At 42.1% G+C, this 21,159-nt stretch overlaps 1 protein-coding gene across 6 annotated transcripts in view; it reads left to right on the forward strand.

The window, feature by feature from the left end:
• Positions 1-21,159, forward strand: part of CHD6 (chromodomain helicase DNA binding protein 6) — a 191,599-nt gene that overhangs the window by 99,342 nt on the left and 71,098 nt on the right. For all 6 annotated transcript variants that reach the window (XM_048222088.2, XM_026503520.4, XM_048222089.2 and 3 more), the window contains exons 9-17: positions 771-857; positions 1,051-1,185; positions 3,319-3,440; positions 4,584-4,827; positions 6,039-6,215; positions 6,802-6,945; positions 10,325-10,580; positions 11,350-11,560; positions 20,778-20,973. In XM_048222088.2, the coding sequence (XP_048078045.1) occupies positions 771-857; positions 1,051-1,185; positions 3,319-3,440; positions 4,584-4,827; positions 6,039-6,215; positions 6,802-6,945; positions 10,325-10,580; positions 11,350-11,560; positions 20,778-20,973 (1,572 nt within the window). The remainder of the gene's footprint in view (positions 1-770; positions 858-1,050; positions 1,186-3,318; positions 3,441-4,583; positions 4,828-6,038; positions 6,216-6,801; positions 6,946-10,324; positions 10,581-11,349; positions 11,561-20,777; positions 20,974-21,159) is intronic.

The raw sequence follows: 21,159 nt of genomic DNA on the forward strand, positions 1-21,159 counted from the left end.
CCTAAAGTGCCTTCCAACCAAAGGGGCAATAAGAACATTCTAGCAGTCTGGGAGGAGGGCTTCTGGGTAAGAAAGACCTGGGTAAACCTTCCAGTTCACACAGCTCTGTGGCTTTGGTCATATTACTTATTTAACCTCTCTGAGTCAGTTTCCTCATCTGTAAAATAATTATTGTATCTAGTCCATAAAGTAATTCTGAGACTTAGAGCACTTAGCATCACCCTGGACACAGGTTAAATATTTCCATGTGATGCTTATGATTATTTCGTAAGTACACTTTTTTGGAAAGCATAATGTACACGAAGGTAAACAAATCCTAAGCGTGCAGCTCAGTGAATTCTTACAAAATAAACACACCTGCGTAGCCACCACGTAGATCAGGAAATAGAACATTATCAGTCCGCCAGAAGCTCCCCTCGTGTCTCTTAATGTTTGCTACTATTGTTGCGATATAGAAGAAAAAGGAACAAATTCTGGGTTTCCAAGGGTTATCTTTGGAACGAGAAGCAGTAAGAAAAAGGGAATCCTTGTGCTGTGTTTTGTGCAGTACTATAATGACCATTAGGAGAGTCTTACTCTGGCCGTGATGTAACCTAAAAATTCAGTCATGGAGAGCAGGATTTGGGGAAGTGAAGAAATGCCTGTGCTGTGACTCTTATTCTCAAGCTACTCCTTCTATTCTGCGCTCCCTGATAAGCCCAGAGTAGGGGGTCACGTACAGGTGAACCCCTGGATGTTGGTTTCTAACCCCTCTCCTTTGTCTGCACCAGCCTGACGAAGACCTGTTCAACCCAGACTATGTAGAAGTTGACCGCGTCCTGGAGGTGGCCCACACCAAAGACGCAGAGACAGGAGAGGTGGGTGTTTCGTCATTGTGGCTCCCCTAAAGAGCCTTCCCTTCTTAGTGTGTATTTTGCTTGTTTTGTTAACGTGTGGTCTTTGTTTTAATGGCATTTATGTGTGATAGGGTGGGTTTTTCAGAGGCTGGCCAGAGTATGATTGACTCCTTTAACCTAGTAGAACATAGACTTCTCTCCTGTTTCCCACCAGGAGGTGACGCATTACCTGGTGAAGTGGTGCTCGCTGCCTTATGAAGAAAGCACGTGGGAGCTAGAGGAAGACGTAGATCCTGCAAAAGTTAAAGAATTTGAGTCTCTTCAAGTTCTCCCTGAAATTAAACATGTGGTAATGTATCCCTGTTTGGCACCTCTTGTAACAGGTCACTTTATGACCTTGGCAATCCTGGATGTCTGTGGGCCTGTGCTCAGAAGTGGTCTTTGTTGGTGTCTTAACCTTGGCTACTCTCCATTGAACTGGGAATTCAGTGCGTTTTTCTCCCCAAATCAGACTTTGCTAGCACTCTGGTCAACATTTGGTCTAGGCTCTATTTTGATGTGTGTGACATTTAAGAACCTTGAATATGAGCTTCGATTTCTTGGTATATGGTGCTCTATGGAGTCAGTAAGATAGAGCGTGTAAGAAATGCTTGGCATGGGAAAGAGGCTCAATAAATTGGTAGTATCTTTCTTGTTTCCTATTACCTCTTGCTCCGTCAGTGATCTTTTTTCTTTGTTTTTATCCTCTGCCTTTGCTCACCTGGAATATTCTTAAGGGGAAGGACGATCTTCTATCTATAGATCCCTGGGATTCACAGAGAGAACATAGGTTTTCAATATATATTTATTTACTCAGTTTGTTTTTCTGATTCTGGATTATTCCCACCAAGCTGTATAAATGTCCCAGGGTACCTGACAAGTAGTTGTATATAGAGTGTCAATAATTAAAAAGATGTAGAATTAGGAGAGCCTAGTTAAGATGTGACTCACTTGGGAAGAGAATCAGAGTTGTTGAATATGGCTATAGACCGGAATGATATGTTTCTATTTTTTAAAAGTCACCGCTTTTATATGAAGAACCCTTATCCAATTCCTTATTTGTTGTTTTTACATCCCTGGAAAGTCAAGACTCAGGAGACAAGAGCTTGACATTGAACTTTGATCTCTGTCAGAGTCTACTCAAAAGCAGTGTTTTGTTTTTGTTTTTTGGCATGTGAAGTGTATGGAGGAATCTTGAGGTGCAGAACTGTGATTAGAAATCTACATAGTTTTTAATGGTGTTTCGTCTGTATGACTAGTTAATAAGTTTCTCTTTCAACCCTCTCCTACAGCTGTTGTCTGTTGTTAATTCATCAGTCACTGTTAAACATCTGCTGTTGGCTGAGTCTTGAGTGACATATAATAAGAAAGAAGGTGCACGCCCAGCCCCCAGGAGCTCACAGGTTAACGAGAGAGGCATGTGTGTGCGTGGACACACGTGGCATCACACTAATAGGGATGTGTGGCACAAGGCAGGGACAAACTCTTGTGGGGGCAGAGTGTAGAGAGCATTTCCATTCTGAAGCTAATTGTAAGTTATTATCTCTAAGTAATCAGGATTCTTACTCTGTCAGCCTGACTCAGACTGACTACCTGCATTTGGCAAGAATATGAATTCTCAAGTGTTTTCAGGCAATTTCACTTTTCTTTACTTCTTTGATATTGCGATGCTGCTGTTTTCATCTCTCAGTGAACCACAGTATTACTTCACACTTGTCTCTTTGTTTCTGATTTATTTGTTCTCTCACTTAAAATGCAAATTTTGAAATTTTATCTCAAAAATTCTATATTGGAATGGTATATTGGAATGTGATAAATATGACGTTTCCTTCAGTACAGAAAAGATAAATTATATTTGGAAATCAGTATTTCATACAGGAAAATATGTTTATGGGGTATTTAAGGAAATTGCAGTTTTGCTTTTACAGGCTTTTTGCCTTATACTGACTCTAGGAGCTAATCAAGAAAATATTTGACCCACTGTACTTTCCTGAGCTGCTACCACATGCACAAAGAAATAACAAAGAAAAATTATCTATAGAAGCCAAAACACCTGACTACTATTGGTTTGTAGGGAGTTGGAAGTGTAAGTGGGAGTGGCATCCAGGAGTCTGGGTAAAACAGTGTAACACTTACCAAGGTTGTAGGGGTGTCTGTTTCTCTTTTTTTTTAATTACTTGCGAATTTTATAGAGGTGTTCTTAGTTTAATCTGGTGAAATCTAGAAAATGTAGGGGCTTGCCTTATATTAGGCGTGTGTGTGTGTGTGTATACATATGTATACCTTAGTCAGATCATAGTAACTGCAGCTTGAAGCCAGCCAGCTTTAGGACAGTGTTTTGAGATTTGCCACCTTCCCCATTATTATCCTGTGTCCCTGTTCATGTTATGCAACTCAAACATCATTCTCTGTGTGTTTTGTTCTGTCTGCCTTCCTACACTAGGAGAGGCCTGCTTCAGACTCCTGGCAGAAACTGGAGAAGTCTCGAGAGTATAAGAACAGTAACCAGCTCCGGGAGTACCAGCTGGAGGGGATGAACTGGCTTCTTTTTAACTGGTATAACAGGTGAGGAACCAGAGCCTGGGCTGTGTTCACAGACAGTTACCCTCCCACGTGTTTGTACCTGGAGGTAGATGTCGCCTTAGCCTGCTTAGAGCAGCAGTAGCTAGCAAGGTGGTGAGAGAGTGCAACCTAGCCATGGGTTTAGGGTGGTAATCTTTGTATATGAGGCATGCCAAGAATCTATATCAGGTGATTCTCCAACCACAAGGAATGACTTTGGACATTGTTGACTTTATGCTTATTTTTTTCTTTGCCATTCTAGCCAAGAGGTTAGGCCCAATTAGATGAAACAAAATCCAAAAGATCGTTTTCTCTAAGTCTTTAGAAGAAATTGACTCAAAAGGAAACAGATCTGGATTGTAGCCCCACCTCTGCTACTTGTTCGTGAGCCCTGGATATTCTAGATTGGGGCTGTACCACTCAGTTTTGGACTCTTCGTGCTTTAGTTCCCATCAGAATCTTGATGAAACAGATGAAGTTTGAGATTTTTGTAACATCCTAGAGTGTACTCCTAGTATGAATTCTAAAGACAGCATACTGTAGTGGAGAACACATACTACCCAGCGTAGTCTGTGCCACTTACTCATAGAGCGACTTGGAGCGCTGCTCCCCTAAGCTTTCCAGTGCCCACTCTGCAGTGAGGAGTGAGACTGGCGGGGCCACACCCTTCGAGTGTCCCAGCTCTGTGCAGTCTGGGATTCTGGATCACCAGGAGAGACCAACATTTTTACTCTGATAAGGAATTTATTGTGTGGGTTAAAAGTTCACCCTCGATGACACAAATAACGACAATGAAAATCACACAACTTTTTATTTTTGCCTTGGCTCCCATGAAGTGTGTCAGGTACAGAAATTGGCTTAGGTTTGAGGCATATTTTTTTTCTCCTTGTGTCTCACTTTATAGTATATGGGCGTCTTTCCTGTATTTTCTCTCAAGTGGCTGTAATTCCTTTTTGGGAAATAGGCAGGGTGCGAATCATCATAATGAAAACTTACCTCAGTTGCATCTCTGGGAAATGCTGATAAGGCCCTTCACTGATGACCTTACAGGTCACAGTGTGCTTCTGAAGTGTCTTTTTAGTTATACCCAACCTCTATGCTTTCTTACATCGATGATGAATTATCTGTATTTCTTACTGTCTGCAGAAAAAACTGTATTTTGGCTGATGAGATGGGCCTTGGGAAAACCATCCAGTCCATCACATTTCTCTCAGAGATATTCCTCCGGGGAATCCACGGCCCATTCCTCATCATCGCCCCCCTCTCCACCATCACAAACTGGGAGCGGGAGTTCCGGACATGGACAGAGATGAATGCCATTGTGTACCATGGCAGCCAGATCAGCAGGCAGATGATCCAGCAGTATGAGATGGTGTACAGAGATGCACAGGTGAGCCTTGCACAGGTCTCAGAGACCTGGTGACAGCCTGATGTCATTGTTCAGAACAGCCTTCCTGTCACTTGCCCTCAAGAGTTTTAATACCCTGCACCTTGGGTTACCGTTGACTGACTTTGTGGAGTCTTCTATTTATTGGGGCAGACTTCTTGCTTCTCCTTGGTAGTTTAGTTTGTGATAAAACATAGGATTTGTAGGGCATGCTTTTCACTCTCTGAAATATGCCAGAGGCTCTTTTTAGGATACTGAAAGCTTGGCTTCTTGCTTGGCTTATGAAGTTGCTTTGACATGCAGAAGACTTTATCTGGCTTATTATATGCTCAGTGAAAAAAGTGAGTGGAAGAATTAGTGTACAGAGGATGAGTTCTTAGGGAGCTTGGAGAGGAGGTTAACACATTTGACAGGGAAGGATAAAGAGAAGACAGGATTTAAATTGTTGAAAGCACAATAGACTGTGGGGGTTTTGGGGGTTTTGTTACTTATAATCACTTTACTGAGTATGCTTGTAAGCTTGTCCTGGCCACTGGTTTTTATAATCAAGCAAGGTGAAAATTAAATGAATCCAACCAGAAGAGAGTCAGCGCTCTCCCCCAGGGATTTCATTAATAGCAAAAGGAGACACTTGGAAGAAATTTCAGATGTGCTGTAACATGATGCAGCTCTGCTCTTTAACAGCAACACTAAAATAGGTAAAAGATGAAGATGTGTCCTGCCCGGTAGCTCTTGTCCCGGGTGAATCAGGAACAGTACTTTGAACGTGTGCTGGGACCCCAGTTATAAGGTGAAATTAACCGTATTTGAAAAGGAGCAAAGAAGGTCTCCTTGGGTATTCAGGCTCCGTGTGGTTGAGACCAGTCCTAGCTGGGAATGTGTGAATCAATACCCATCTGCTTTCCTTACTGTCACAATTAATAAATAAAAAGCTTCCTTGCTGCATCTTCCATATTTGCTCATATGTCTCACCATTGTGAGGGCCTGTGTCTCTTACTTCTGTTTCATTGATGTAATGAGGGCTCTCTCTTGTCTAAATAGCTGGTTCATCCTTATATTCTCTCTTTTCCAAAGGAGGAAGGACAGTGCTTACTGGCTTCTCTTACCGAGGCCTAGTATTTTACACTGCTGCCTCCTGTGCCCCCGCTGGGAACGCATTAGACAAATTCTGTAGTCATGGCATAAAGCTTCACCTTCCGTTGTGTCACCCTCAGGGAAACCCCCTTTCAGGAGTCTTCAAGTTCCATGTTGTCATCACAACGTTTGAGATGATCCTGGCAGACTGCCCAGAGCTGAAAAAGATTCACTGGAGCTGTGTGATAATTGACGAAGCCCACAGATTGAAGAACAGGAACTGCAAACTTCTGGAGGGTCTGAAGCTCATGGCCCTGGTGAGAGCTAGCAAGCTCTTTACATTGACACAGGTTCCACCTATGCACTATGGAAGCATTCTGTAGCCATTCTGTATGTTGCTTACTTGTGCGTAGTCTGTTTATTCTCAGTTTTCTTTCTGCCATCTCTATCTGTGATAGTGCAGGAATCAAAAGGTTTTTTGTTACAAACTGGGTCAACAATTTGACCTTTGCCACACATAGATTCCCAAGGGACCCAGGGTAAGTCTAAAATACCATGAAATTTGTGACCTGAAAACGTAAGGTGTTTCAGCTTGTTTCCAAAACCCTGAATGATCCAGTACCAAGGATGATGGCCTTGGCACAGTGCCCAGTATGTAGAGGGTAGGAAAAATGAATGAATGAATAGATGTTGCTTTCACTAACGTGAAATTGCTGCTGGAATCAGTGATGTGAAAGGAAGGTTGATCTATTAGTTGACCATACCTGACCTGAAACGGTGTCATCCTATCTTTCCATAATAGCCAAACCGAATTGCCCGAAAGTGAGCACAGAATGCCCTGGCTTCAAAAGCATACTGTTGTGGTGGCTCGCACTGCTTATTGCGTACTATTAATTTGTGCAGGAACACAAAGTGCTGCTCACGGGGACACCCTTGCAGAACTCTGTGGAGGAGCTCTTCAGCTTGCTGAATTTTCTGGAGCCATCACAGTTTCCTTCAGAGACTGCTTTCTTGGAGGAATTTGGAGATCTGAAAACAGAGGAACAGGTAAATAGGGGCCTGAAAGATTGAGGAGACAATGTGATGATTACCTTCACCATCAAGGACGGAACAAGTCATTGTGAGGACAGGCATTAGTAGGTTCTCACATCCCTGCTAAAATGAGCATTAGCTCCTTTATTTAATTTGTTTATGTTGAGGAGGGTAAACTGATTATTAGGAGTTCCTTTTACTCTGGAGGTATAAATGAATCAGCATCTAAAATATCCCAGGTTAGCATATCAGGCTTCTTGCCTTCGTTGATCTCACGTGCGAGGTCAGTGATTTCATTCCATCCTGAACTCAGGAGCATGGTGCCTTCCTCTGCTTTCTTCCTCCTTCATTCTTCCTCCAACATAGTCTGCAGCACATTCTCACGCTCGTCTTCTTGAGTACAACAAACTACACAGATAGTAAGGAGAAGAAGGCAGTCATATACTAGAATAGTCGGTAAGTCCAGTTTTGTCCAAATCAACTAGATTTCCTCGGTTTTCAAAGATGTGGCCCGGAGTCTAGCTTATTGGAGTAAAAGCTAATTCAGAACAGCCAACATTAATAAGTATCTGTCTGTGGTGGGTAGAAATCTTGACTAGAAATTACAGAAATAAGCCAGACAAGTTTAAATGCCATAGGAAGAACAAGTAATAGATTTGGGGATTTTAGAAGAAAGAAACTCACCTCTGTTTGGGAATCAGGAAAGCCTTCATGGAGAGAGAACAGTTTGGAAATGGACTTTGAAAGGTGGGTATATTTTCAGTTGTGGAGAAAGAAAAGATGGTGTCTACTTTGCAGGAGAAAAAACACCTGGCATAATCAGCTATGGAATTTATTCAGTTGTAAGGAGTCGTCTGGTTGAGCTGGGAACAGGATCGATGAATTGTGGAGTATGAGGCCAGAGGGTTATACTGTGGGAAGGTCTTAGAAGATGGTTTGAAGGATTTGGGAGGTATTAGGGAAGTAATGCAAGGCTTTGACTGCAGGAATGACATAATTAGTTCTGCTAAATTAACCTAGCAATGGTGTGAGAGTGGGTTGGCTCAGAGAACTGGGGGACTGAGAAGGTTTGGGAATTTCACTAACAGATGTCAGGAGTACACTCTGGTTCAAGTCTGTTTGTTTCTACTTCTGTGGCAAGTCAGACTTTGAGAGCAGTGAATAATCGAACTTCATTCTACTTCTCTACATTTGCAGTATCTGTTGATCTTTCAAAAGCCAGCTCCTAACCCTCTCTGCACTTTTGGACCATTAGCAATGTGTCCTCTTCTCCCGTTGCACTTATTTTGTGGTATGCATTTTTTCTTCTTCCTAGACAATGACCTCCTTGAGGACAAGGCCCACCTCTTCTCCAAAGTTGTGTTTGTTGTATTGACCAGCACAATGTCTGGCTTATAGTATACTCTAAATGATTCAAGGTATGAGCCAAGTGAAGGGCAAAGCTGAACCCAGCATGTGGCAGATTGGCATTTGTCCATATCTTCATAATTACCTAGTTGTGTCTTTTCTCTTTGGGATCTTATATGGTAATTCCTAATCCACTTGGGGGATAGATTCCTGAGTACCATGGTTGGTAAATCAAGGTCCCATGAGTGGGTTAGATTTAAGATTGGGATTAGTTAGGAGAAAACCACAAAACGGCATCAAATGTCTGTATTTTAAATCACAGGAAATAAAAGTTCCAGAATGCATCAGCTTCCAAAGCAAAGCATATTCATCGTTGTTTAAAATCTGCTGTGATAACTCTACTAAATCACCGTCTACAAGTCACTTTATATTTTTTTCAGGAAGCATTGACACTGCACACAACTTATTTATGCAGAATGTACCCCCTTTTAAAACATTTTTTTAAAGATTTTATTTATTTGAAAGAGAGTGAGAGAGAAAGCAGGAGAAGAGGGGAGGGGCAGAGGGAGAAGCAGGCTCCCCGCTAAGCAAGCAGCCCCACACGGGGCTCAGTCCCAGGACACCTGGACCATGACCTGAGCCAAAGGCAAACGCCTAACTGACTGAGCCACCCACCCAGGCGCCCTAAAACAACCCTTTATGACTTGAAATTCGATCTTTTGCACTTGCCCTTCCTTATTTTATTTTCCCACCAGGATTAATCTTACTGGTATCATGTTATAGTTCAGGGTCAAGTCAGGTACCTTGATTTTGAATCCCTTGTCTGTCGTTGTCTTCTTGGGAGAGGGAGCAAGTCACCTTGCCAGTGCAGGTGAGTAGAGATCTGCTGTCCAGGTCTGGGCTGTTAGGAGAAGAACAGACAAATCATAGCAAAGACTGTCAGTTCAAAGTGCCCCTGATGTGACAGCTTGCATGATAGCATGGGAGACATGGTCTTACAACATGAACTCTCTACGTGCTGCTACTCCAGACATGTTTGCTGCCGTTACTTAGAAGCTGTAGGAGGGGTCCACTTCCAGATTGCCTCTACGTGTTTTTTGGGTTTTTTTAAATATTTTATTTATTTATTTGACAGAGAGAGAGACAGCCAGCGAGAGAGGGAACACAAGCAGGGGGAGTGGGAGAGGAAGAAGCAGGCTCCCAGCGGAGGAGCCTGATGTGGGGCTCAATCCCAGAATGCTAGGATCACGCCCTGAGCCGAAGGCAGACGCTTAACAACTGAGCCACCCAGGCGCCCCTCAACTTTTTTTTTTTTAAACCTGAGATACGGTTGACATAGTCTCAGGTGTGCATGATAATGATACCATGCACATATAGTAGGTACATATTGTGAAATGATCTCCATACTAAGTCTGATTAACATCTGTCACATACAGAGCTACAGATTTTTTTCTCTGGTGATGAGAACTTTTAAGATCTCCTCTCTTAGCAGCTTTTAAATGTACAGTATTATTAACTGTAGTCAGTATGGCCTAAATTACATTCCCGGGACTTACTTATTTTGTAACTGGAAGTTTTCACCCCTTTTGAGCCCCCTTCACACATTTCACCTATCCCCAGATTGCCTCTACTTTTTACTTTGTTCTCTCAGCATCTAAGACTCCCCTTTGTAATGTGTCACTTGTCCCTCCTCACATAGCTAAAGTTGTCCTCGGGTCATTGCTGCACCATGCGTGCATGATAGAGCGAGAGGGATTTATTTTCACTGTCCTAGAGAGCAGGTACTGTCTCTTACATCTTTCTCTCTTTATCTCTTGTAAGGTTGCCACCTACGTTCTCAGTGACTACTTGGGAATTAAAACCAGATCCCTTCTTTCCTTGAGGTCCAATTATAAACTCCCCATGTTCAGGGATTAGTCATGATCTTTCATTTAGTCTACTACCACAGTACTATGATCAGATGCTCAGGAGACTGTAGTGAAGGTTGGACTACCCCAGTAATCAGCTATTAAAATCAGATATGAACAGGTCTCATTTCCCCGGACAGGTGAAGAAACTGCAGTCTATCCTAAAACCCATGATGCTTCGGCGGCTAAAAGATGATGTGGAAAAGAACCTTGCTCCCAAACAAGAGACGATCATTGAAGTAGAGCTGACCAATATCCAGAAAAAGTACTACCGTGCCATTCTGGAGAAGAACTTTTCCTTCCTGACCAAGGGCGCAAATCAGCACAACATGCCCAATCTCATCAACACCATGATGGAGCTGAGAAAGTGCTGTAACCATCCCTACCTGATCAATGGTGAGTTGGGGAAGCAGGGAGCAACTCAGGCCTGCCGTGGGCCTCTGCCAAAAGCTAATGATAACCAACAGTCCTATGTATTGAGTTCCATTAAATGGTAGGATGTATGTGTGCTCGCCTTTTTCTGATGTATGAAACTGAGGCTCAGAGAGGTTGGTGGATCTGGGTAAGCCATCTAGTAGTGAGTGCACAGAGCTAAGTTGTCTGCCAACTCTCTGCCATCAGAAGACGGACTGCACTCATCAGTCTGCTGCCCTTTATTCACCTGCAGTCTGGCCCACATCATACCCTTGGGAACGGGGTAGTATTATTTAGCTGAGTAAATGATCATGATGCAATCCGCAGGTAAATTAACAGTTAACCGTACTAACCAGAGAACATGCAGAAGCTTTTTTTACAGTAAAACTTCTGATAAAATTTTAAATCAAAATGTAGCTAGTTTTTATGTTGTCAAGAGGTGTGTCTTTTTGTCACCTTCCTGTGGAGGTTTCTTTACTCGAATGAGGCAGCTTGGTATCTAAAGTTCTTTCTTACTTGGGGTGGTTTCCCGGGAAAGCAGAGCACCTGTGTTCTCTGCACAGTGGCCCTGCCGCCACTGCAGAGCCCCCTGCTGATGGCACAGACCGGGTGTGCACACACAGCATCGCCTCCCTGGACTGTTGGTCGGATCTAGGGGTTCACTTCATTTTTTTTTAGGATCTGTAGAGCAGAGAGCAGCTTTTACCCTCAGAGTTTGTTCAAGGAATAGTCTTGTTCCATTTCTTTTCAGGGGCAGAGGAGAAAATTCTGGAAGATTTCCGAAAAACCCACAGCCCTGATGCCCCTGACTTTCAGCTGCAGGCCATGATTCAAGCAGCGGGGAAGCTGGTGCTGATTGATAAACTGCTCCCTAAGCTGATTGCAGGTGGTCACAAAGTACTCATCTTCTCCCAGATGGTGCGCTGTCTCGATATCCTGGAAGATTACCTCATCCAGAGAAGGTGAGAACTTGTCTCAGAGCTGCGCGTCAGATGCTGCAGGCTGTCCTTTTGGGGGCACCTTTTTGATTCATCTAAAAATTATGCTTTATCAACAACAAAGCATTCAAACATGGAGAAAAGTAATCTCCACCTAAAGACTGACTGAAATTCAGAGTCAAATCCTGTGACCAAGTAGGCCCAATCTGAACTGCCTCAAGTGAATTTCACAGGCTATAATGTGGAGCCCTTGCTTTCTTGAAAAGGAAATTCTACATGTTTATTTATATTCTCTTCAGTTGTAAGAAACAGAATTCAGAACAGTAGAGAAGGTTAAGATAGCAGTGCATTTGCTTTTTTTTTTCCTTCTTTTTTTTTTTCCCTTAATGATGAGAGAAATACATCCTGGAAAGCATCACTGTATCAAATTGCTTAAAGAGTATAAGCTGACAGCTTACAAAAAAAGAATTGGGGATACTTTACGTCCTTCCTCAGCAAACCCTCTAAGGTTTTATGATACACTAGCGATGGCATTCCATTCTGTTTTCTTATTCATACTCCTAGAATTCCCAGAGCCTAAGTTCCATCACTGGCACAGGTGACAAGTCTGTGGTATCACGTTACATGGGTTGTTTGAATTCTATGTGGGCACTGCATTTGTTACTTTATACAGTGGACCTTATGTTTCCAGTCACTGGGATACATCAATGATCCAAAGATGATGAATGGGTTTTTAAGAATTTATGCAATGGTAAAAGACTTTTCAAGGTCATAGAAACTATTAGTTTAGGCACTGCTAAGTTTAAAGGAAAGCTTTGGTTCCATAAAGTAATCACAGCGAATCACAGTTGTCTTAAATATTCTGATCCTTGAAAATTCTGTTTGCTATTGTAACATGTAATTTATACAAGGAATATTGAAGGAAGTGACAGATTCAACTATGGGATATGCTGACATTTAATGTTGCATAAATAATTCTCCAAAATCAAATTAGACAATAAAAGATTTTCTCAGAGTCCTATATGGAGGTCTTTAGGTAGAGAATTCTTGAGACTTATATTATTTTTTTCTTTGAGGAAGGTATAATGAGTGAATCAAAACTAGTTAAAGCAGTTTCATATTTTATGAAGTCACTGTAGATTAGGAACTCATTGCCAGAACACTTGCTTCTTATAAATACATTATCCGACTCATCAAAATATGTACAACTACTAGTTTGCAGTTTGTTTTTGTTAAAGAACCCCCAAAATGAGTAACAGTGTAATTAACAGACTCTTACTAAGTACAGATGTCTCTACTTAGCTCCCTTTTATGCTGTTTATCCTTAATCTATTCATTTTGCTTTCAAATTATTTAAGTATTAAATTTCTCTTGAAAATATAGGCATATGTAACCCCACCACTGCCTCCACGCTCCCACTCATACTCGGGGGGTTGTCTTTTTCATTTTGTGCATACAAACATTTAGTTTTGTTGTCCATTTGTTTATGTTCTACGTTCTAAATTGGTAGTTCACCTTTTTATTTTATATCTTGTTTTTGTTTTTTACTCCTTTTCTACAACATAATTCTGATGATACTCCGTCTCATAGGTTGTTCCTAGTTTTTCAGAATTTTAAGGAACTCTGTAGCTATGCCTTTAGGGTTATTGTGAATGTTTCCAGTTACTTCCTTAGGATAAATTTTGATGTACAATTTTAAAAGCACTTGATAACTCACTTCCAAAACACCTTTGGAAAGATATTGTTACTTTTATGCCTTTCATCAGTGCTCCCCCCCCCCCACCCCAGTACTCTGACCAGTAATGTTTTTGCCACTTAATTTTAGCTAATCCAGTGAGCCAGAATTATGGTCTCTTGTTTAAAGTTGTATTTCTGAGTAAGAATGAAAGTAATATTTTCCATATATATTAGCTGTTTCCAGTTTTATGTGCCTGAACTGCTTATTCATTGTTCTTCCTCCATTTTCTGTTGCTCTTTGCCTTTTTATTATAAGAATGATTTGTTTACTTAAGAATATAGCATAAATACTTCCCCAGTGGTGTTTTTGACTTTTTGTTTATGGGTATGGGTTTTGTTTTTTTATCTTATTTTTAGAAGTTTCAAGTTTTATAATAGTCAAAACTCATTCTCAAAACAGCTTTCAATAAACTTAGATGCTTATTTATGCTTAAATTTAAGGTTAAATGCTTTAAACTAATAGGCTTAAAAAGGCTTCCCCTATTTCTCAAACACACACTTACATAAATATTCTTAAGTATTTTCTTTACACTTTTTTGGTATGGTTTCTTCACCCCAGCTGTATCCAACAGGGCTCTTCTGGCCTGTTATTTTTCTCTTTTTAATTTAGTTTTTTTTCCCAGCAAAGTTATACACGCACATATTTTAAAGAGCCAAACTATTTTGTTAGACTTTCGAAAAAGTGCCTTTCAGATAGCACCCTTCCCACCCATTCCCAGTTTTCCCAGCCCCAGAAACTATTACTGTAACTCTTTCTGCGCTGTTTCTTTGGGTATTTATAGCTATACTTCAGTAACATTAGTAGTTGTCATTTCTTGATGATTTTTAGTTTTAGGTATTACCTGTTCCCACTGTGGAAGAGCTCATTTGTCTTCTCTCATTGCCCCTCATCACCGCCACATATTTACCCAAATGCTAAGCGACAGCCCGGCCATCTAGTATGCTGTTCACAATTTTTTTTTCTCACATGATTTTTTTTTTTCTTTTTTAGTTTCAGGGAAACTAAAAATTATCTTTGTATTTGATTGCCTGTTTTTCTGTTTCCTTACAATTTCAGCTCCCGAATGTACCCTGGTTGTCTCAGTCTCTCTCTTGTTATGGTCAGGCATGTCCGCGGCATCTGCTCAGGGCCGCCTCTGGTGGGGCCGCCCACGCTGCCCTCTCCGGCCAGGTGCTCTTCTCCCCTGGTCCACGCCGCCACCTGTGCTCTCCCTGCCGTCATCACACTGACGGGTGTCTTCCCTTCCCTCTTGAATGAAATCTTGGTGGATGCCATGGACGACTTCAGGGAGCTTCTGAGGAAGGGTGGATGATGAGTGAATGTGGACACTCCATGGAATGTTTTCAGTCTGCTCTCATTTTTGAGTAACAGTTTGGCTGGGTTTGGGATTCTAGGTTAGAAATAACTTCCTCACAGAATTTTGAGGGTTTGGTCCACTGTCTTCCAGCTTCCATGGTTGGTGCTTAGAAGTTCAAAGCCCTTGGGCTTCCTGGTCTGTGTATGTGACATGTTTTTCTGTTCAGAAGCTTTGATTCATCCTCTTTGTCCCAGTGCCGTGGAGTTAAACACTGAACTGTCCTTTGTATGGGACCCATTGAACTGGATACTGAGCAGGTCTTTCTCATCTGAAATCTGGGTTTCTTCAGTTCTGGGGAATTTGTATTTTATGTTCCATTTAAAAACTTTTGTTCTGTTTTCTCTTTGTGGAACTCCTGTTATTTATATGTCAGACCTTCTGGATCCGTCACCTGATTTTCTTTCCTTTCCATCTCACTGTTTTGCTACCCCTCTGATGGAATTTTTTCTTGTACTCTGTCCTCCCACTTAAACCCCTAGGTTTTCATTACATAATGATATTTGCAGTTTCCCAGAACATTTTCTTCTCTAATTTTTCAATTTTCGTAGCATCCACCTGGTTGTTTCACAGGTGCATTGTCTGCCTTTCTGAGATGAATCATTACAGAGGTGTTCGTTTTTTTTTTAATCTTCCAACAGTGTCTGTTTTCTCCAAGTCAGATTTTTTTCTTTTTGTTTGCTTGTATCCCTTTCACGTTAGAATTCTAGGTTGGCCTTTTTTCTCCTTTCAGCACTTTGAAATGTTACTCCACTGTGTTCTGGCCCCGTGGTTTCTGACAAGAAGGTCTGCAGTCAGTTATGTCCCTCTTTCCCCTGTATGTAGTGTGTTGTTTTACTAAGATTTTATTTTAATTTTTGATTTTCAGCAGTTTACTGTGATGTGGGGCATTCATTCTGTACAGATTTCACTGAGCCTCTTAAATTTGTATGTGTTTATCTTTCGTCCAACTTTGAAGTGCTTGGTCAATATTCCTTCGGTTTCTTTTTTCCTTTTGCCCCATTCTTTTGTTTCTTTGTGGGATTCCAATCACCTGTATGTTTGACCTTCTCGTATTGTTCCACTTTCCATTGGTTCTATTCTTTTATTTGTTTCAGTGTTTTTTCTTTTATCTTCTGTTTTATCTGTCTTCCGGCACTCTGACTCTTTTCTCAGTCATTTCCACCGTGCGTATTACCCCATTCAGTGCTTTCCATATTTTAGAGAATGTATTCTAGTTCTAAGCTATCCATGTGATTCTTACTTTTGTGTTCCTTTGCTGTGATTTCCTGTCTTTTCTTTATTACATACATTCCTTCACTGAGCATAATTATAATAGCTGCTCTAATTATAACATTTTAGATGTGACACCTGTTGATTGTCTTTTCCCTTAATAATGGGTCACATTTCTCCTGTTTCTTCACACAATTTTGTTGCATAATTTTGGGGTTTCCCCTGAACATTGTATTTTGTTGTGGAGATCAGGATTCTGTTCTGTGGCTGTGAAGATGGCAAGTTTCATTTGGAGGCAGTTAACTAGGTGAGACTCAGAATGCACTTCCTGTCAGTGTCTGGTCAGCAACAGCTCCGGGCTGAGCTGAGGCTGCCTTCAGTCTCCCCAAGTGTGTGTGAATTGGAGAGGTCAGGAAGTCGTCAGTAGTCTATAGACGGAGTTTGGGGTTCACTGTCTCCGTGTCTCTACTTTCTACGGATCCCTTCTCACCCTCTGGCGGTCCTGGTTGTCCCAGACTCCTTCCTGTGGTGCTTCTGGTCCTAAAGACAGTGTCTTCTTGTCAGATCTGTAGCTGCTCTATACCCCTGTCGCCATGGCGGTGGCTTCCCCTCTGGCCAGAACTGCAAATTTCTGTTCCTCTCCAAAATCTGCCTTCTTTCCTCAACTCTCCAGTGCCCTCAGATTGGTTTTTCTCTTCATTCGTGGGTTTTTTGTTTTGTTTTTTTTGTGTTTTGTCCATTTTGTGGTTGTTGCTTGCTAGAGGGTTGGTGTGTGAGGACCTTCCCACTCCGTACTAGAAGCAGAGCCCCTGTGACTCAAGTCAGAGGCTTTCCTCCTGTGTGTGAACATTATCCATTGAGCTGGGGAACGTCCTGTGTCTATATTTCAGGGTGTCTCTCTTCCTCTCTTGTGCCTAGGGGTTGGGAACTTGATTGTACTGGGAATCGATTGTGGAGAAGGGCTGGAGAGAAATAACTGTGGTTCGTATCTCCTGGGGTAGATCACAGTGCAGGTCTTCTCTTTTACCCTCGTCAAGGCTGGGGCGGGTGATCTATAGGCTGACACTTTCCCAGATAGCCAACCCGTTCCTCTGTTTTAGACTCTGCGCATCCCCATTTTCAGTGTTACCTGGTGCCACCAATGCCTCATCCCTTTGGATATTCTGCAGTATTGAATTCTTTCTTTCTTTTTCGTTCTCTTCTTTTCTCTTTTCTTCCTTTTTCTAGAGTGGGCTCCATGTGAGCCCCACACGGGGCTTGAACTCACGACCCTGAGATCAAGAGTCAGATGTTTAACCGACTGAGCCAGCCAAGCATCCCTTGAGTTAGGTTATTTCTCACCTGAGAATCTTTAACTGGATTTTTTTGATTTTTTTCTTTTTAATTTTACATTTGAATCTTTAGTCTTTCTGTAATTTTGGTAAATGGCATATAATGGTGATCTAATTTATTTCCAAAGGTGTCTGATTTTTTGTTTATTAAATAGTACATCTTTTCCTCCATTCAAATAAAACATTGTCCATAAAATATACTTATTATCTATGCTGGTATGTGTTTACCTTTCGTATTCTTTTGATCAGTATTTCTATTCCTTTGCTCATGTATTATTGTGGATAAACTTCAGAATTGTTCTTTTTTAATCTGTCCCTGACTACAGTAAAAATATATATCCATATAAGTGTATGTGTATACACACCTATGCATATTTGTATTTATGCATATATATCCATTTGTTGGGATTTTGATTGGCTTTTCCACATTTAGTAGGACAGGACTGATATCTTTGTAAAACTGGAGAACCTGATACTGACTGCACGTATTCAGGTCTTTTATATACACTGCTGATTTAGTAAATATTTATGAAGTACCTGCCTTGTGCTAGAACGTTGTAGGTGTTAGGGTCATGGTGAACCAGCCAACATGGCACCTGGAGTCATGTTGCCGAGTCCTGCATATGTCTGACTCTGAGCCTATTCCTAAGTATTCTGTATGTGTATGGCTATTGTGAATGGGATTTTATTTGTTTAATTCTTTACGTTTTCCAGCTAGTTATTGCTGAGAGATGAGAAAGCTTTTCATTTCCCTTCAGGCCTTCTGAGGTCAGCACTTCCTGTTGTGCCAAAAACGCGCCACCGCCCCCCTCCCTAAAACAAAGCACACAGGTTTTCCAGACTGCCACCTGCTTCTTGTTGAAATTTGACAGTGACTGAGAATTACAGTTTGATGAGCCACATAAACTCCTAGGGACTTTGTTCAAAATATAGTTGGCATAGAGGGTTAATTGCTGCACTGATGTGTGGTGTGGAAAATTTTTTGATGTCTGATTTCTTCATTCAGACTTACTAGTCCTCAAGATTTTCTTTGTTCTCCAGCCTCGTTGCCTCTCCAGCTGTCAGTTTGGTTTTGTTCCCGTTTAATTTCATGCCATATTCTCGTACAGGGGTGAGGGCATAGCCAAGGGATCTGGCTCAGAAGAGAGGGGGTGAGGAACAGTTTAAAAGAACTCACATAATGGGATGGATCTTTAGTTTTGTGTTGAGAGCACTCCCTCAAAACTGAACAACAGAAGTGAGAATTAGTGTCCCAGTCATCCTGCACAGTTTCTAAAACTGTTGTTGTATCATAGCTGGCAAAATACTACGATTGAATGGGAATTTTTTCCATGGGTGACAGTTGAGCTCTCGCATCGCATTTATTGATCTCTCCTCGTCCTTAAAGCTGTGTGGATTCCCTGCCTCCCTCAGTCCATGGGCATCCAGCTCGTCTCTGATGGCTGGGGTGTCCTCTGTGCCTTCAGCATTAATTGTTCACATATGTGGCGATGGGGGTTTTGGCAGCTCCTGTTTAATTGAATCTCTACCTTGTCCCCTGACTCCAAATCCTGTGCTTCGTCCATCCCCTCACCCACATGTCCAGACTTCTGAGTACCCAGTACAGATCTGAGTGCACTGGTTTACCAAAACCATGTCAGTGCCTAGAGTTCCTGCCAGCTTCCACTAGAGTTATCAGCTTCCTAAATTTACCGGTGTCTCTTATTTATCTTTAATTTTCTATTTTAAGTTTTTAGGGCAGTCTTTTCATCCTCCTGCATTGAAGTGTAGGCTGCAATATGTAGGCCATACAGCAAACTGGTTAAGAATGTGGACTTTGAGTCAAGTGGGTCTCAGTTCAACTCACCTGCTCAGTGACTGAGCAAGTTAGTTTTCTTGTGGGGGTTTGTTTTTGTTTTTGAAGTTTCCTCAAATGTACAATGGGGATGACAGTAAAACCAGCCCTTAGGATTATCATGAGACGTAACTGTGATGGTGCATATCAAGCGTGTATCGCAGCACCTGGCCCAGAGCTTGGTGCCGAAGAGCTTGCTGCTAATATTACTGCTGTGGCTATTATTAATGATAATGACCATTATATCTAACTGCCTTCTGGTTTTATAGAATCCAGACATACAGCCCTTCACTTTCATCTTAGGACACGAGCTCGTCCTAGTCTGCCTTTCTGAGTCACCACTTCCTGCTTTATTTGCTACTGTAGTCCCACATAGTATGCTTAAGTTTCTTACATTAAAAAAGAAGAAAAAGGGAAAATCTACACCTGTAATTCCAGGTGTTGATGCACTGTAGCTTTGTAAAAGGAAGACAGTGTTTTCAGACTTGGTTTTTTGCTTTGTATGTGTCTCTTTTGAGCCTGAGTTGGTCTGGTTTCTCTACATGTTACTTTCTTGGATGGTTTCTTTACGTGGATTTTCCTTTTCTTCAAGGAAGTCAGGATTATATTGCCACACTCCGTTTTCTAGAGCCATTCCCACACAGAGTCATCTACCCCTAGAGTGTCTATCCTTATTCTCTTACCAGTTATTTTTCTGAAGTTTTAAAGATCTGATTTCCCAAACTGTGGGCTACTGATAAGGTTTTTGTCAGAATCCATGTTCTTGGCTGTTGTTGGGTCCAGGACGACTTGGTCCTTTTGTCACAAGGTTCCTTTTAATTCTACTTTACCAGCCAGTTCCTGCTTGGTGGTTAGAATTGGGCCCAGGGTAACATCCCCTTGTGAATTTATTATTGTTAGGGTAAATAAGGAAAGAGTAAGATGTCAGCAGCTGTCCCCATTGCTACCCTATGTTAATTCTGTATTAACCACATGATTCCATCATAAAGATACCTTCTGTGTACTTTAATTGAATGGACAGATAGTAACACGCTCCCACAGCAGTTTTAATTTAATTTTTCTTCCTTTTACCCTCTCCCCCACTGTGCTTTTCGCCCTTGTTTCCACACAGGTATGTGCCTTCTTACGATAGCTTCACTTCCCCATTTTATTTCCCTCTCAAAAGTCCTCAGTTGTGGTCCCCCTGCCCCCGACACAGCTCAGAAACCTTCCTGTGGTTTCCGTGCGTGGCGGCGGGCTGCCGGGGAGAACGGATAGGCCGGAAATGACCAGCACAGGCACACAAGGACTGCCTGTCGGTACGGTCTGCTTACCATTTTCAGGTTCCCCAGAGCAGCTGCACACTGATTTGAACCTTGACTCCTCATTAAGAGCACTACTTTAAGTAGACGTTTGAGGCCCTTGCTTTTCCTGGTCTTATGATTAGGTTCAGTGCAAGTAAAAACGGGGAAATACTGGAGAATAAGTTGCTCAGGCTGTGGGGGTTGATATTTTATGTTTACAATTCTTCTGGTCCTTAGTTCGTGGCTGATATTTTTGTTTTGGTTTGGTTTTTGCTTGCTTGTTTTGGGGGGTACGTTTTGCAGTGCAGTCTTAGGCGTCTGCCCTGCTGCCTATGTGGATGGGAGGGACTCCTCACAGACTGCTCTCGGTTGGTCCAGATTTAGAAGTGAGGGATGTAAGACCGCGGGTCAACAGCTTCCTGCGTTGTTTGCTGCTCTCCATTGAAGTATGATTAACACCTGGGCTTTCGTTCGTTTGGGTCCCCTCAGATACACCTATGAGCGAATTGATGGGCGAGTACGGGGAAACCTGCGCCAGGCAGCCATCGACCGGTTCTGTAAGCCAGACTCAGACCGCTTTGTCTTTCTTCTGTGCACCAGAGCGGGAGGCCTGGGCATCAATCTCACAGCCGCCGATACCTGCATCATATTTGATTCAGACTGGAACCCACAAAATGACTTGCAGGTAACCACTAGGATGATTGCTGTTTGCCTTAGCTGCCCCTGCGTCTGAGAACATCACGGAGGGGCCCGGCTTGCTGTAGGGCGTCTGCCCTGCTCGTGCTGTGCTGTCAGCTGGATGGCAGGCTTAGGGCCTCGGGCAGGAGTCAACTGAATGAAAAGTCAATGTCGGCCTTTCCCACTAATCAGG

This window comes from Ursus arctos, unplaced genomic scaffold, assembly GCF_023065955.2.
Source record: "Ursus arctos isolate Adak ecotype North America unplaced genomic scaffold, UrsArc2.0 scaffold_16, whole genome shotgun sequence".
NCBI classification, from domain to species: Eukaryota; Metazoa; Chordata; class Mammalia; order Carnivora; family Ursidae; genus Ursus; species Ursus arctos.